Below are 16,267 nucleotides of genomic sequence, written 5' to 3'. Positions count from 1 at the left end.
TATTCCACTGAGCTGCCAGGGAAAGAGGAGAGCTGAGGACCTGTTGTGCACTGTAGTGGCCTTGATTTGATCTGTCATTGTCCCATATTCTCTTAGCCTTTCCTGAATGCTTGTTGCAGCTATCTGTGGGGTGTAGGTATTTCTGTGGAACATGAAAGGCCTGTGAAATCAGATATGGAGTACTGTTGTGGCTCCCTTTCATTTTTCTCCTTACTTGGGAGAGGTAGAAAAGGCATATTTTTAGGGGTTTTTAAGACCTTTCAGATCCAGAGGACATTGGGCATTGCACAGGAACAGGCTCTCATTAAAAGTCTCTTAAGCAGCTGGAATGTGGCTGGAAGGAGATTAAAGGAAATAGATGAATTTAGTAAAGTGCTTAGACAGAAAAGTAGAGAGAAATAAAAGTTTGAGATCCTTATTGTTCTTTCAGATTGCTAGCAGGTGTGCATTAATTCAAAGAGTTCACTTTTTTTGCCGTATGATCTGTAGATAATAAACTCTAAATCATATAAAAATGATGTGCAGTTTGCCTAACTGCAAATATCTGCATATTTTATATTTAATCTTGTAAGAATGTTCTTGTACTGTGATCTTGATCTGATCCTATGTTAGTTTTACCCTAATAAAACACAGTTATAGTCAGAGCCTGCAAGCCTCTACTCATATGGGTAATGATGTTAGCTGTGTCTGTTATGACTCTGAGAGTGGCTTCTGCTCCCAGCTGTGCCACTGGTCAACTGCATGACCTTGGGCAACTCCTTTGATTTCTCTGGCTACTTATCTAAATTGAAAGTTATGTGAGACACTAGTTTTGAGAGTTGTGTCTGTGCACTGATCTCATGCAATAAATCGTGATCCCTGTAGGAGCCTCCAAGCACAGCGGTATAATTTTTTCATGCTGACATTCACATGTCTTAGGTAATGAGTGTGATAGTTTGCATGAGGGAGACTTTCACAGAAAGGTATATTCCAGGTAGCTTTAGTCACATGTCTTAGATTAACCAATTTACTGCTTATTTTGTTTACTCCTCAATGCATTATTTTCATCTGGTTATTTCCATCCTCCATTTCTAGAGGAAAACCAAGTTACTTTGTGTGTTGCAACTTTAGAAATTCACAAAAAAAAAAAAAGTATTAAGTAAGTTTGCTTGTGCAACCAGCTATTTGTGTAGGATGCTGTATTACCTCTGTCAGAATTTAAAGTATTACTGGATCCAATTTTAGAAAGTGTTTTTCCCATGAAGCTTTTGCTTTGCATAGTGTAAAAGATGAATTAGACTTGGTATCTTTGCTCTGTGTGTGGTCCCAGGCTGTATTTGCTGTGCACTATTGAGATTGCTCTGAAAATGGAATCAAATTCTTCAAAGGTTGTTTTTATGGTGCCTATCATTACCCTATTTGAGTTTTCCACAAATATTAACATCCAACATCCTTCAGGTCTGGAGAATTGCAATACCACCTTCTCCCAAATCTCATTGGCCACTGGCGGGCCATAGGACATCCTTGAGATAATCCGTGTCCAAGATTGTAGGAACAGCTGTCCTGGGTCAGACCAAAGGTTCATGTAGCTTCACAACCCGGTTTAAACACTGGGTAATAAACGTGAAGGCAAAAGCATAAAAAGGAATAGGACAGCAGACAGTGATGCTCTCTCAGAATACTCTCCAACTTCTGGCAATCTACACCTCAAGAATTTCCTGTGTCAAAGTATCTTTGTGTTTAATGGTCCCTCATGAATTTTTCTTCCATGGTTTTGTATGAATGCAAGTGTACTTTAGCATCCCTAGTGTCCTGCATTAAGAAGGGCTGCAAGTTTAACTACAGCCTCTGTACCCCATTTCATTTATTTTTTTGTCTATCAATTAATAAGCTAATATAATTCCCCCCTGATTCTTGTATATTAGAGGTAGGAATAATCTTTCTTTACTCACTTGCAGGTCAGTCATGATTTTACAACCCTATGTTCTCCTAGTATTCCTTTTTCTCCTAGTGGAAATTGTGGAAGATATCCAGTCTATCTATTTGTCTTCATATGCAAGCTGTTTTGGAAATCTGTCAACTTTACAAGTCCAAGTAGATTGTAGCATCCGGCTTATCCTTGGTCCTTCTGTTCAATGACTCTATGAGGCATGACTACTTTCTACAGAAGCTGTGTTGACCCTTCTCCACTGTTCTGTATTTAACCTTTGCCCACTAATTCTACTCTATTCTTAGAGTTTCTAACAACTTGCCTGGTACAGCTCTCTCCTGCGCTATTAGATCATCACATCTCTTATAAAAATTTGAAGATCCATTCACCACCTTTTCTCCCTTTTAAACTCATGCAGTTTTAAGCAATATCTTTTGCACCACATTTTCCTTCCTGAGTCAGCACTCTGATGTGAATACTTTGACATTCAGTGAGCTACAGAAGAGCACACAGTCTTGACTTTACAGTTGCTACTTGAGGAGATTCATCAAAGCCCCTGACGAACCTGGGGGGAGCTCAATAGCCCTGAGTTAAATTGTGTCTGCTTAAGGTCTGAATTTCTGACTTTAGCTTTCATCCTATGGGTCTTGCTTTGCTGTTTACCAATAGACTAAAGCACAGTCTACTATATTTTTTCCCCACAAGAAGGGATTCATGGATTTTAGGCCAATATCCTAGCCCCTTGGGATGAGCATGTACAATGACAAGAACAAAAAGTGAGCCGTTATCATTGCAATTCTCTGTTTTATTCCCAGTTGAGGTCATACTATTGGACTCCTTTGGAAATAGAGCCACCAAGCCTCTACACTAGAGCTCCTGCTGCTTCTGAAGCCCCTGTGAAAAGGAAGGGCTGAGAGCTGATCACATCTTTTGTAGGAAGGAGATGTCTAAATAGTCAATGAAGCTGCTACTGCTGTCTCAAAAATATCTGACAAGAGATGAATGCTGGTTTAGCTGGGATGGAGGACACTAAAATGAGGATGGAGACTGGCAGGAGGGGAGCTCTTTTTGTTCTGAGAAGGGATTTTTGGGAGTTAGAATGCTTGGCATGGGTGGTAGTTCTGCTGGTATGTGGACAATCAGTAGCTTGGTATACAGGAGTTTAGTAAAATTGCATATGTGGCTTTCAAGCAGTGAGCAATTTCAGTGTTGTTATATGAGGCTCTTAAATTCTTCTTTCCAGTGTCAGTTCTCTTTTTCTTTTTTCTTCTCTCTGTGCCGTGAACTTGGGAAACTTTGCTGCATGGGAGCACAGATACTGCATGGCAAATGGAGAATAACCACATCTCACATTAACTTGTTGACAAGTGCACTTTCCTGGGATGTGAGTGCTGGAATCCCACTACCAAGCAAAGTCCAGGTCTCTGACTTTCTGGGTGAGTGTTGTTATTCCCCCAACTGACGTAATAGCAACACCTCTTCCTGAACCCAGCATTGTCCCAGTGAGTTAGGTACAGTCTGAACATTCCTAAGAAGTCAGACTTTTCTTGACATCTGAGCCTCTCCCTGCCCATGCTGGAGTTGGCATATCTTGATCTTCTTGAGCTTCACAGCTTGTGCAGAGCATGTGCTTATGCACCCAGGGAAATATAACTCCAATGAACACGTGTATCAGATTTTAAGCACCACAGTGAGTCAGGCAAAGCAGTCAAGCTTGCTCATCATATGTTGGTCTCACTCACTTGGGTCAATCTTCTGTCCCTCACCACAGTTCCTCCAACTCAGGACTGCCATGTCCCCTGTGCACCAGCTGTTGCTGCCCTCTCTGTGCGGTGTTTGGTGCCAGACAGGACTTTGAACTGTGCAGTCTGAATTGCTCTTTGAAGCTTATCAAGCTGTGTTAATTCCAGTTTCTTGGGCTGAACCTGGCCCCAAATATCTGTCTCTGTTTCCAGTATTGCCTGTTTATTTCTTGGCTCTCACTGGAACATCTCGTGTTTCTGTCGCCCAGTTCAGCAGTGACAATAGGATTAAGAGATTCTTCCCACCCACTTGGTTTCTAAAGTTTAATACTCGCTGTGTGATTCACAATGATTCCTTGGTTCTTGGTTAGCTTGCAGGTCTCTAGATGATTTCCATGTGTTAGTTAATCACACTTGTTCCTAATTACGGACATGTGAGTACATCTGGAGGTTGTAGGCTACTGTGAGAACGAATGCAGAAGTGCTGTGGAGTTAGGTCAGCTGAGTTGTGCTATAACTCCCATGCCTGGATAGACTGGATTGACTACAGAGAGATCTAGACATCTAGCTTAGAAATAGATGTCTATAAAATATGTGGAGGACTAAAATCGCAGCTGCAGTGCTTGGCTTGCTTCCTCCATAATGAAGGTTATATCCCTGATAAGAGTATGGTCTTACTTAAACAGTGGAGTGGTAGAAATGTCTGTCTTCTGTGGAGCCATTCATTTTGGTCATCTCCATCAGTTAAAATTCTTTACTTGTGAACTGGAGTGTGGTCGACAACATGGACACTTGTCATGTTCACTGGCACAGACTTTCCTCTCTGCTCTCTGCCAGCACAGACTGGCATTTGCTGTGCTGAAGCATACACCTGGAAACATGACCAGTCAGACCTGGTCAGATAATTTAGCTGCGAAAGAGCCACGCTTTTACAAGGAACCCAATAATGGTGCAGAGGTGAAGAATCTCACTTCCTACACTGCTGTGGGAAATTGCTTGTTTGGCATTGTACCAGCTTACTAACTAATGTCCATCTCCATCTGGCTTGGTTTGCTCAAGCACTGAACTGTGCAGGGAAGATGATGGAGAGTCACTGCACCGCTGGTGGGGGTGCCAGCAGCCAGATAGTCTTTGTAGACATGCTTCAGAGATTGCTCCTGATTGCATCCCTCCCTATCCAGCTTTGCTTGTCTGACTCCCACACTCACTTCGTGGAGCAGCATAACCCAGTTTGCCCGAGTTGGGGAGAAGAACAAGAACCAACTGGCTCATCTGTTTGTCCATGTTGAACTACCTGTGGACTTGCAAAGAAAACAATGGGGTTTGGGTGAGGGGAGGTGTGTAGTCTGCAAATGTTAATGTTGGGGCTGAGATGTGTCCAAAAGTAAGGGTTCTAGGACATTTCCATTTATCTGTCTGGTTTTGGTATTTTTCAGGGTGGGGGGTTGAGGCATTCTGTGATTCTTACCTGTTTGGTAATCAGGAGAGGCACTCCTGATCAGTGTTGTGCAAATGCATGACTGTTCCCAGTTTGTTTGCAGCCCTCAAATCTGGCATCAAAGTAAAATAATTTCTCTGTGTTTTCAAGTATCCTAAAGATATTAAGGGAGATAAATTTTCAAGAAAAATATTGTCTTGCCATGAAAAGTGAAACCATTTGTCTCAAAAGTTTGTGATGTTTTTCAGCTGAATTACATATAAACACATATAAGTGCATTGCTGTTGCATTTGGCAATACATTTTTAGTTGACCTTTCCTTTATTTTTTCAGCAAGAAAATATTTTCCAGCCAAAGTCGTGCTTTCTCTAGAAAGGTAGTCATTGATAATGTCTCCCTATTGGTCTTTCCTCACTATCTCTAGTGGCATGGTAGCAGTGCACACAAAACCCTGGAAGGACATGGTTAATGCTCTATGGAGTTAGCACAGAGCCGTGACATACAGTGACCTGCAGCACCATTGAGTAAAACAAATCTCTGTATGTGACGGTGCATGTACTGTGAAGGAAACAAAACTGCAAGGGTGTAAACACGTCCTCTTCGTGGAGTCAAGAAAACTTCCCACCTGAGGTTGCTGATGACAACACACATGCGTTTCTTCTTTCTCCCACAGCATTAGTCTGCTAATGGTGTGTGGTGGAGATGGGATACTAGATCTAATCAATCTGTATTGATTAATCTTCTGAGCTGGTAAAGTACCCTGACCAGCAGCTTTCTGAATATCCTTCCCTGTGATCACCTTTTCTCTTCGATGACTGCCGTCTTCCACAACTCACTGCTTTTTCCGCTTCCTTTCAGCTTGACTGGGAAAGAAGCTCTGACCCACTTCCCATCCCTGGGACCCTCCACAAGCTCTGCCCAGGGGAAGGTCCACGTGAAGCAGTGTGACTTGCTGAAGCTGTCCCGCAAGCAGAAGAGGCTGTGCCGGAGGGAGCCTGGCTTGGCAGAGACCTTGCGGGATGCCATCCGTCTTGGGATCATGGAGTGCCAGTACCAGTTTCGCAGTGAGCGCTGGAACTGCAGTCTGGAGGGACGGACCAGCCTGCTGAAGCGAGGTACAAGGTCGCCTTTTGTTTGCAGCATAAAATCCCACCTGGTGCTGTAGCCCCTGGAATATGCGTCTCAAATTAAGCAAAGTGGGGCAGTAACCAGGGAGTGCAGAGATGATCTGTTTTGCCTAGGAATGGGAGCTGTACAATTTGGGCCCTTTTGGCACAAAATATGCCTTACCCTCATCTTTCCTGTGCAGTTTGTCACAGATTGAAAAGTAGAAGGAAGTTCATACCCTTGGCTTGTGAATTTTTGTCCGAGACCAGAGTTTCCTAGACTGACCATCTTACTTGGCTGGCAATCAGGGATGATATTGTGAAAAATAGGAGTTAGTGCTTTGTGTCAAGGGACATTTTAAGAAAAGACTCTTCTTAGCTCTTTGGATATTTTCGTATGTAAATCTCTGTTGTTCTCAGATACAGAATTTAATCCTAATTTACTGTTTGAAAAAGCTATTTATCAACATTAAGGCATTTCAGTGCATGTTGACAAATATCTCCTAAGAGTCTTTCACATATGTTTGGAGTTTCTGCAGAAGTTCAGACAGAGTGGACAGAAGAGCCACTGGCTTCTGTTTCACAAAAATGCTTTAGAGGAAGAAAATGTCATGTAAGTTCTGTATTTGAGGTAGGGGTGAGCATAATAAATCCTTCAAATTATAAGAACTTGAGAAAAATAGAACGAAGACGGACCCTGAAACTATTTCTTAATAAAAGTTCCCAGAGCACACATATACACTTTGCTAAACCTGTCCTCATCCGAACTATGCCTGACCGCCTGTTACTGAGTTTCAGCCCTTCAATAACATTTAGTAGCATTTATTAAGTTTCAGTCTTCAGTATTATTGAGTTTCAGTCCTTTGATAATGTTTAGTAACTTAATGTTTTAAAAAAAGGGGCCTGAATAAGCCAATATTAACTTTGATGAAATTAAAATGTTAATTTTAATTTGCATTGGGATTGAAACTTTTTAACATTTCCGTTTACAATTATAAAATTTTATTAAAGTAAATATTAAGTTAGTATTTTAGTAAACCAGCACATACAAGATCAGATTTACTTCATTGCAAGGCTCTATTCTGAATTTTTTAGCACACTGTGGAAGAAGCTGTTTGTGATCATTTTGAGTGACTTTCTGACATCTGTACCTTCATCAACCTCAAAGAACTTGAAAATGACAATTGAATAATCCTCATCTTCAAATAGCTGGAAAACATTTAATTATCTCACGGTGGCATGCCTCAACATTTCCATGGACTCCTGACTGACAAAATAAAATATCACCTGTAATTTAAAACCTGTTTTGGCAGATGAGGTTAAGTGTTTGAAAACTTTTATTACACAATCTTAAGGATGAAATGATGATTTAATACAGAAAAGTATGCTATATACATCTCCTATATGAGAGGACAGTTGGCTGGAAGAAATTATTAGTTCTCATTTTCCTTTAACTTGCAAACAGGTTAGTTTCTTTCACAAAGATCATGAACACTTTTAGCTGCCAGTTTTGATCTGTTTCTCACATATTCCTACTGCTGTTTTGTTGCTGCCTTGGAAATTGTTGGTCAGACTATGGACTATGCTCCTTTCATCCAAATAGTGATGAAGAGTTTTAGAAATGATTAAATCATTTGATATCGCCATGGTCCTAGAGAAACCATAAAGAAAAACACACACTTTTTAACAGTCTTTGATGGTCTTATGCGTGCAAGAGGGGAAACATATCATGTCCCACTGAGATGGTTCAATTTTGTAATAGGTGAAAAGCCACACTTAATTTGCAGTCACAACTGAAAAACTGCTATGACTAATTCGGATCACCAATGCTTTTCCTGCTTCTAGAGACACCACCATCTTTTTTCCTCTATTTAGATATTTTTAGTAAGTAAAAAAAAAAATGCCAAGAGCTTTCTGGTTTTTGAAATGCCCGATTTATTTTCACAGTCTGCACAATTTGTTGTTTTACACTGACACTCCTCTGGATACAATTTCTTTGGTTAGATTCTTTGACCTTCAAGCAGTGGTTTCATTGGTGTCATGAGGAATCTAGGAATGGTACAGCACAGGAGTGGTGGCTCAGAGATGTAGAATTTCCATCACTGGAGATTTTGAGAACTCAGTTGGACAAAGCCCTGAGTAACTTCATCTGGCATTGGAGTTAGCCCTGCTTTGAGCAGGAGGTTGTACTAAAGACCTTGAGAAGTCCTTCCATCCTAAATTGTTCTACAATTCTGTAGCTTTCTGGTCTGCTCTTGTTTGTTTGTTTGTGTGTGTTTGGTTTTTTTTTTGTTTTGTTTTGTTTTGTTTTGTTTTCCCAGGGAGATGTCTCTTCCACTTGCTCTGAAATGCTCACACTATCTTTATTGTAGCATTGAAAAATCTTTGACCTTGAGCATCTTTCCTTTGGCAGAATCACCACATGGCTAAACTCCTCCTATTATAGTTTTCCTTGTGGTCTAGAGCACACCACACCACAGAACAGTGTCTTGCCATTGCAGCAAACGTCTTTCTGTATTTATAGGCTGCTGAGCTAAGAAATAATTCCAGAGAGCTCAGGGGAAGACTTGGACATGTGCAAGGTCCTACCAGGGAGAGCTGGCTTGCTTCAACATCTTGAAATTCAAGATGTGCTGGATGTTTGCAACCAAACTGCCCAGCAAAGACATCTGCATTTAGATGTTCCCCGTTGCACTGAGTGTTTAAGATTTCCTTTAGTCACTAGCAACACGGTCAATGGGGTCAGGAGAGTGACTCATCCCTAAAACCGACCCTGACAGCCTGAGCATCGGCTCGAGGCTCCCCTGGCTTTAGTAACAAGAGCTCCATTGACATAGTGGGAGGATAGATACCCAGGACACATGGAGAAACCTCTGCTTAGATCTTCTCAAATCATGCTTGTTGGAGCTGATTGCTGCTCATTTGTGCTATGTCCTACTGAAAATCCAGCTTCAACAGCTGCTCTGTTGCTCATTGTTATTCCACAAGGGCTTAAGGACCATTCAGTTTTTCCTTTACTCATGTGCTTTGTGAATTAAACAACTAAATGGTGATCAATCCCTTATGACAAAGTAGAAGGAATCATCTTAGACTTTTCAGACAAGCCTTTGGCAGCCTGGTGACATTGAACCTTTACCATAAAAGGAGGTGGGAGGGGGGGAGAGGAAGGAGACGATTTGAAAGTATGCTCGTTATCTTCAGTTACTGCTGTCTGCAGTGGCCTGACCACAAGCAATGGTCTCTGATTTCAAGTGGGTTGAAATCTGGCCAGCACTTACGTGGAGTGCCACAGAAGAAACCAAACCATCACTGGTCAGAAATAGCAGAAGCAGTGTGGTATTCCACAAAGTCAGATTTAGCAGGGTATGTGGAGCTGACTGGTACTGCTAGCTTTATATGGTATGGGAATGTGTTTCTAAAATGCTCTCCTCTCTTCTGGTATCAGTATATCAGATAGGATATTGGGAATCTGGTAAGCATTTGGAGATTAGCTTCTGGAATTATTTTTCAGATTTAGGATCTCAAATATATCTTATCCTCTCTTAGCTCCTTCTTTTGGGTTAGCCACTGTTTGAAAATGTGTGAGCATCATGTTGCTATCCATAATCTGTATTGACTGTGTCCCATACCAGCTTTTCCAAAACTTTTAATGGATTTGGTGACATTTTTTCATTATTCTTCCAGTACCCTGAGAGATTTTATAAAGCATCATCAACCAGAGAGCTTAGTTGCAAGTTACTTGTCCCAGTGATACAGCAACTAAAATGGTGAGGTAGGAAGCAGTTTGTTGATTGATCTCCTTGACCTCCTCCACATTTTCTTGACTCTCTGATCCATATCCATACTGTTGCTAGATCTTTCATCTAAAATTCTGGAATTCCAAAGAGCTCCTATGAAGTCTGCATTGAAGTTGCTAACACAGCCTCTCCATTATGTTAATAATTAGTCAATTTTTCATTCTTCTTACTGATAGCTATCATAAGAACTCTTTGTCCTGTTCTCTGGTCAGATTTATGGTGACCTCACTCAGATGTCAGCAGTCAGTGATCTGATCTATTATTACAGCCGGATGGGAATTCTTTGAGGGAACAGAACGAAGGAAAGATTTGAGGTTGGACTGGATGAATTCTAGAGGTGTCTTCCAACCTCTGCTCAAAGCAGGGCTAACTGCAAGACTAGATCAGGTCTCTGTGGTTCTCTCTCTCTCTTCCATTTTTTGGGGAAACAGATTTGTTTCCTTCTGATGTGGAAGGAAATTTGGAATTTTCCAATGTGGAATATTTGTTTGCTTCAATGTGTTTTCTTCCATGCAATGTACAAGTGCTTTTTTTAATAAACAAAAATTTTTCTATTTGGCCTATTAAGCTTATGCATTCCTGCACTCTGAGCTATTGATCAGTCACCTGTCTTTCTCTTCCTTGCACTACTTCCTAAATTGTGGACTTGTTAAGCAATTTCCCATTAATAGTTTTGTTTTCTGCAAATGAACTCTGGAGGAAATAATAAGATTTTCCCCTGGATTAAATAGAAGAGGAGGTAAGTAATCAAAAGAAAATATTTTGGGGTTTAGGTCAGGTTTGTGTCAATCAGAGTTTTCTGGAACTTCTGTGGAGCTCATGGGTGTTGTATCAACATATCCATTCCTATTTGATCTCATGTCTTCAGACTGAATTTGTATTCAGGCACTGTACTTTCTTTCCTGGTTAAAATGTCATGGTGTGTCATGCTCACATACCTCAGGGCAAACGTAGCCAAGCTGGGAAGCCTGCTTTAGGAAGGAGAATCACTTCAGAAAGCATCACCACAGTCACTGGGAGTAGATAATTTACAGGGAAGCCAGAAAACCCACTCATGTGCGGGAGAGTTGTCCTTCTTGCCCAAGATGTCCTTCAACATGGAACCTTTCCCAGTCAAGCTACATGTGATCTTTCAATATGAAATACTACTACTGTGCCAACACAGTCCCAACTAAAAACATTTTAAAATAACAGGTCAGATTTTTAAAATATTTTTTCAGTCTCTACTGAATGTTTCCTGATTTTAAGCCACAACATGATTTCAATGACGGTCTCTATTCACACGTATCAGCTCTGTGGTGAGGATGAGGACAAATGGAGTTTCATGACTGTTGCTTTTTGCAGTTGAATATTTTCCCAGGACAGTTTGGCTGTTGCCACCCATCTCTTGATTCATGAGTGGTCTCCTGTCTCCATATTGAATCAGTCACAGCCACCAGGTGAGACTGGGGTGTTACTACACCAGTTACTTCAAACATGATGTTGAGTTTCTGTGCTAGGAATGGTGTGCAGGTAATGGAAGAGTTTTGTCTCTTTGTATTTCTAAGTATTGTGCTTGATTTTAGTTCATGGACAGTCAGGAGAACCAGTGAGGTGGATGAACACCTTATTTTGCCTTTCCTGCTCCTACTCTCTCCTAATCCTTCTCCTGTGCAGGTTTTAAGGAAACTGCCTTCCTCTATGCAGTGTCCTCTGCAGCTCTCACCCACTCCTTGGCCAGAGCATGTAGTGCTGGGCGCATGGAGCGCTGCACCTGTGATGACTCCCCAGACCTGGAGAACCGCAAGGCCTGGCAATGGGGCGTTTGTGGAGACAACCTCAAATACAGCACCAAGTTCCTGAAGAAATTCTTGGGTCAGAAGAGGATTGGCAAAGACCTGCGGGCCAAGGTGGACATCCACAACACCAATGTTGGCATCAAGGTGAGAAGCTACACTAGCAGGCCTAGAGTGAAGTTAGGATTCAGTGCAAGTCTTCTAACCCATCCTCAGCCAAGGTTGTTTGTGAGAGGGGTATTCACTGCCCCTACTCACAAACCAGACCTGTTTACCTGTGTGTCATGGACCTTATGGTACTGAGAGCTCCCTGGAAAGTCTCCTGAACTATGGTGTGAGGAGTTGCATGTTGAGTGGCAGAGTAGCCTCCTGTATCCTCTAGTGGTATCAGGGGCTGAGTGACAGCAATACGCAGCACGATAACAGCTGTAAAACTCAATGGCTGAATTACTCCATGGGTTATGCCACGGCGACAGGGAGTTTTGAGAACAGCTAGAGCCTCAGAGCTGGTGGGATGTGTGAAGTAGATTCAGGGTTGACGCTCTTGAGATCAGTAATGAGTCTGCTGGTGATTTGCTATGGAACTAGTCATGTCACAAGTTTGGGTCAGGGAAACCATTAGATCAAGCATTTTGGCCTCTATGTCACAGGCTACTGACTTATCATTGTTTTCCATTTACTGAGTCCAATTACTTGTTCGATTAAAGCACTGTCTTCATTTGAATATACCAAAGGGAATTCACCATGCTGGACATACTCAGTTTTATGGTTGACTACTCCTGCTATTCCAAATAGACTTAGTAAGAATTTATTCAGTATTCAGCCATTTGTCCTCATTCAGGCTTTCTACTCTCTGGCTCACCAGTCAACTCTGTAGCCATTCCTCTGTTTTGTTTTTTTTTTTTAGTTTTTCCTCCATAAAATAGGAATAATACCAATAAAACGGAAGTAATTCCAGGCTGTCTGCAATCTGAGGTGTTGCCTCTATCCAGAACTAGGCTCATGGTCCTGGCAGATAATGACTACCACTTCTCTTCCTCATCAGGCTGTGAAAAACGGTCTCAAAACCACATGCAAGTGCCATGGTGTCTCTGGCTCATGTGCTGTCCGGACATGCTGGAAGCAGCTTTCACCTTTCCATGAGATTGGACGACTGCTGAAGCTGCGCTACGATGATGCCATCAAGGTGTTCAGCACCACCAATGATGCTGTGGGACACTCAGAGCTGGCTGGCCCACAGAGACACAGCCATTCCCCCAAGCACCCCGCTTCACCCCGCTCTACTGACCTGGTGTATGTGGAAGACTCCCCCAGTTTCTGTCGTCCCAGCAAATACTCCCTGGGAACTGCTGGGAGGACCTGCTCTCGGGAAGGCAACTGTGACAGCATGTGCTGTGGACGAGGCTATAACACCCAGAGCCGGCTGGTTACCTTCTCTTGCCACTGTCAAGTGCAGTGGTGTTGCTATGTTGAGTGCCAACAGTGCATGCAGGAAGAGGTGGTCTACAGCTGCAAGCAGTAAAGACAGTGCTAGAGGGTCAAGACAAGTCCTAGAGTACAAGGAAGCAGTAGGGAGAGAGAGACATGATTCTCTGCTGTGGAACGAGGGCAAAGGCGAGCACCAAAAATGTCCAGTGCTCTTATTATCTCAATGTTGAGATCCTCCGATCTGGGGAGAGCCCCTGTATGAGGGGCGAAAACCAGAGGTTTTGTCAGGTATCAGATCAGGAAGGAGAGACAGAGAGTGGGGATAATGTGGGGACAGCAGAAACACTGAAGCAGTCAAAAATACCTCTCTTGAGCTAAAACTTGTACTCTTGTCTGCAGGAATATCCCCCTCCTCCATCCCTCACTGGCACTTATGTAAATGCGTTGGGGTGGTGACACTGAAATACTGAGGGCTTGCGCCCTGGTTCCTGGAGAGAAGAGAATTAAGGGACCAGAGAGGCAACTAACCAGAGACTGGATCCTGATGTAGCAGGAAGAGCCGTGTTCCTGCACCAAGGCAAAATGACTCTGGCAGCAGGGGATTTTCAGTGCTGTTCTTTGGGAGCTGGTTGGATCCTTTCTGCTTTGAACTCAAAGACACACTGTTGAGTAGTCTCATCTTGATACAAGAATTGTGCCTCAGAAATACCAGTTTACAAACAAATGGAGCTCATGTCCATCATCTCCCAGGTCTATAATTTGGACGTTAGACTCCAAGTGCATTTTAACCACGTTTTAACCTTGCTGTACACAGGAGACCTGGAATTGCCTTTGTTACAGTATTTGTATCATAGGAACTCAGCTGAGGTCTGTGAATTTACCCCTCTGCAGCATGCTGCCTCGCAGGGTATTATTTTATGGTGGTGGATCCAGGGTGATGGTGCCAATTATGCATCTCTTCCCCCCCCCCCAATCAAACTATCAATTGCCTTTTTGTCTTATGTGTACCACTTTTTGCCCTGGTGCCTGAGGTGCATCACATCCCACAGTTCTGCCCTGTGCTAATGACAGGTAAAATTTCTGAAAGGGAATTAGGAACCACAGGAACTGGGGCATCTTAAAAATTTGCAAGTCATGAATGACAATCTCTGCACTGAGAAGTTAGATATGTCTAGACAATGCAGGCATCTGGCATGAGAGAAGGTAACCTGGGGGAAAGAGCACGGTCTATTACAGAGTTGTGATCCCCTGACTTTGAGTCATGTTTTTCTAGTTAACTTTAAGTTGAACACAACAGAAACAGCCTGTTTTGTTTCTTTAGCTGTGTTTTAGAGAGCAGTTTTGGGAATGGCAGTGAGGCATTCCCTGACCTGGCCACGAGGTACACATGGCTGTGTGTAGCACAACCTGTCTGGGTGTTGAGCTGTATTACAGTGCTTGGCAGTGTATTTGCCTGCTCCAGGGCTTTTCCTGGTTAATCCTGCAGCAGCAGTTAGAGCGTTTGTACTGTGAGCAGCTCTGGAGAGTCCCTGAGATGATAACAAAGCTGCTGTATTTACTCAGTCTTGGTAATGGCTATAAAACAGCAAGAAGGATGCCTGTGTGGAGATGGGCTGGTGCCGAAAAGAATACTTAAATCCTTAAGTGCAGATCAAAATTCATTGGCAATGCAATGGATGAAGATGCTGGTTTGGGTTGTCTAGATGGACTGATCCATAGGCTGAATTGGGCAAGGTTTCAATGTGATCGAGTTCTCCTAACAAGCGATAAGATCTCACCTGTGTGCTCCAGCTCTTGAGTGTGGATCTGCTGAAGTCAGGCAGCTCATCCGTTCATTTACATGTGCTTTGAACAATTACTTTGCAGTGATGAGTGTGTACTCACACTCTCTTTATCTTGACCTTGTTGCCCTTTTGGTTTTTTACAACTATTTTTGATTTCTGCTTCATAAAAGGATGGAAGAGAACTGTCTCAGAGCAGATCTAGCCATTAACTGGCTGTTTAGAGGCCACTAAGACCTTCCTTTTGGCTAGCTACAGGTCTTTTAATGGGCTTATTCCTTTTTATCCTTTTTCTCGCTCACGTTGGCTTAAATGGAATTAAAGTGCTTATGACAGACATAATACTGCAAATAGGGTTAATTGGCCTTAGTTTTTTTTACCTCTTAAATACCCAAGAACTTAATATTGAGCAGACCATTATTTACATGTTGCTTTTAATCTTTTTGGAGTTGAAGTCTTCCCACGAGTCTCAATGCTGAGCACTCAATGACAAAGCATCCCAATAAGTTAAAATTGGCATCATGGGTGAAGTGACAAAGGAACCAGCTCTGCTCTACACTATTGATCCCAAGCCATCTGCCCCACTGACCTCCTGGCTTGTCCAGCATCAGAGAGGAAGGGAATACCACATCACAGGAGGGTTATTTGGGGATCCCATGCCCTTGCATGGAGCATTCTCATTTAAACAGGGACTGGGACTCAGTAGAAGGAGGGGGGAAGCACAGCTGGATCCCATTCTTTGGGAAGCAAGTGGAGAAGACACCACTCTGTCCTCTTGGTTTTGTCAAAGCTACACTTCTCAGTTGTCCACTGGCCAGTAATTTCTGGTCATGCACAATCCATTCTCCATACCCGAATGTCATAATTTGAGGGCAGCTAGGATGCTTCTAGGTGGTGGAAAGTGTTCTTGATGGTCTCATTTCTTTTTATTTCCTCTTTGGGCTAATGTTGATGAAGTGAACTAAGGGGGTTCCAGCAGACACATCACTGCAGGTTGGGATTCACACATTGTGCAGATGAGGCAACAGGACTTGCACAAGGTCACTGCAGGCAAGAACTCAGGATAGAACTGGTTTTCAATGGCTTAGTAAGTTCTGTCTCCAGCTTGGCCATGAAGTTGTTTGAAGAAGAAAAAACACTTCTGTAACCTCCTAGTAATATTATCTGGGTCAGTGTCACCTGCTGACAGCTGGATCCCAGTGAGGGGTTATGAATCTGCTCTCTCGTTTCTTAAAAGAGCAGGCTGTTTATGTCACTTTAAGTGTTAGGTCTTCTCTTAAGGGCTTTGTGTT

At 42.6% G+C, this 16,267-nt stretch overlaps 1 protein-coding gene across 1 annotated transcript; it reads left to right on the top strand.

The window, feature by feature from the left end:
- Positions 1 to 6,112: 6,112 nt before the first annotated feature.
- WNT9B (Wnt family member 9B) lies at positions 6,113 to 13,288 on the top strand. The gene is made up of 3 exons (XM_050911897.1): positions 6,113 to 6,203; positions 11,648 to 11,913; positions 12,812 to 13,288. Exons 1-3 carry the CDS (start codon positions 6,128 to 6,130, stop codon positions 13,286 to 13,288), a joined length of 819 nt encoding a protein of 272 aa, XP_050767854.1. The 5' UTR covers positions 6,113 to 6,127.
- Positions 13,289 to 16,267: the final 2,979 nt, after the last annotated feature.

Source organism: Gymnogyps californianus, chromosome 28 (genome assembly GCF_018139145.2).
Source record: "Gymnogyps californianus isolate 813 chromosome 28, ASM1813914v2, whole genome shotgun sequence".
In the NCBI taxonomy this organism is placed as follows: domain Eukaryota; kingdom Metazoa; phylum Chordata; class Aves; order Accipitriformes; family Cathartidae; genus Gymnogyps; species Gymnogyps californianus.
The sequence above is the reverse complement of the archived record's forward strand: the minus strand, read 5'-3'. Positions and strand labels throughout refer to the sequence as shown.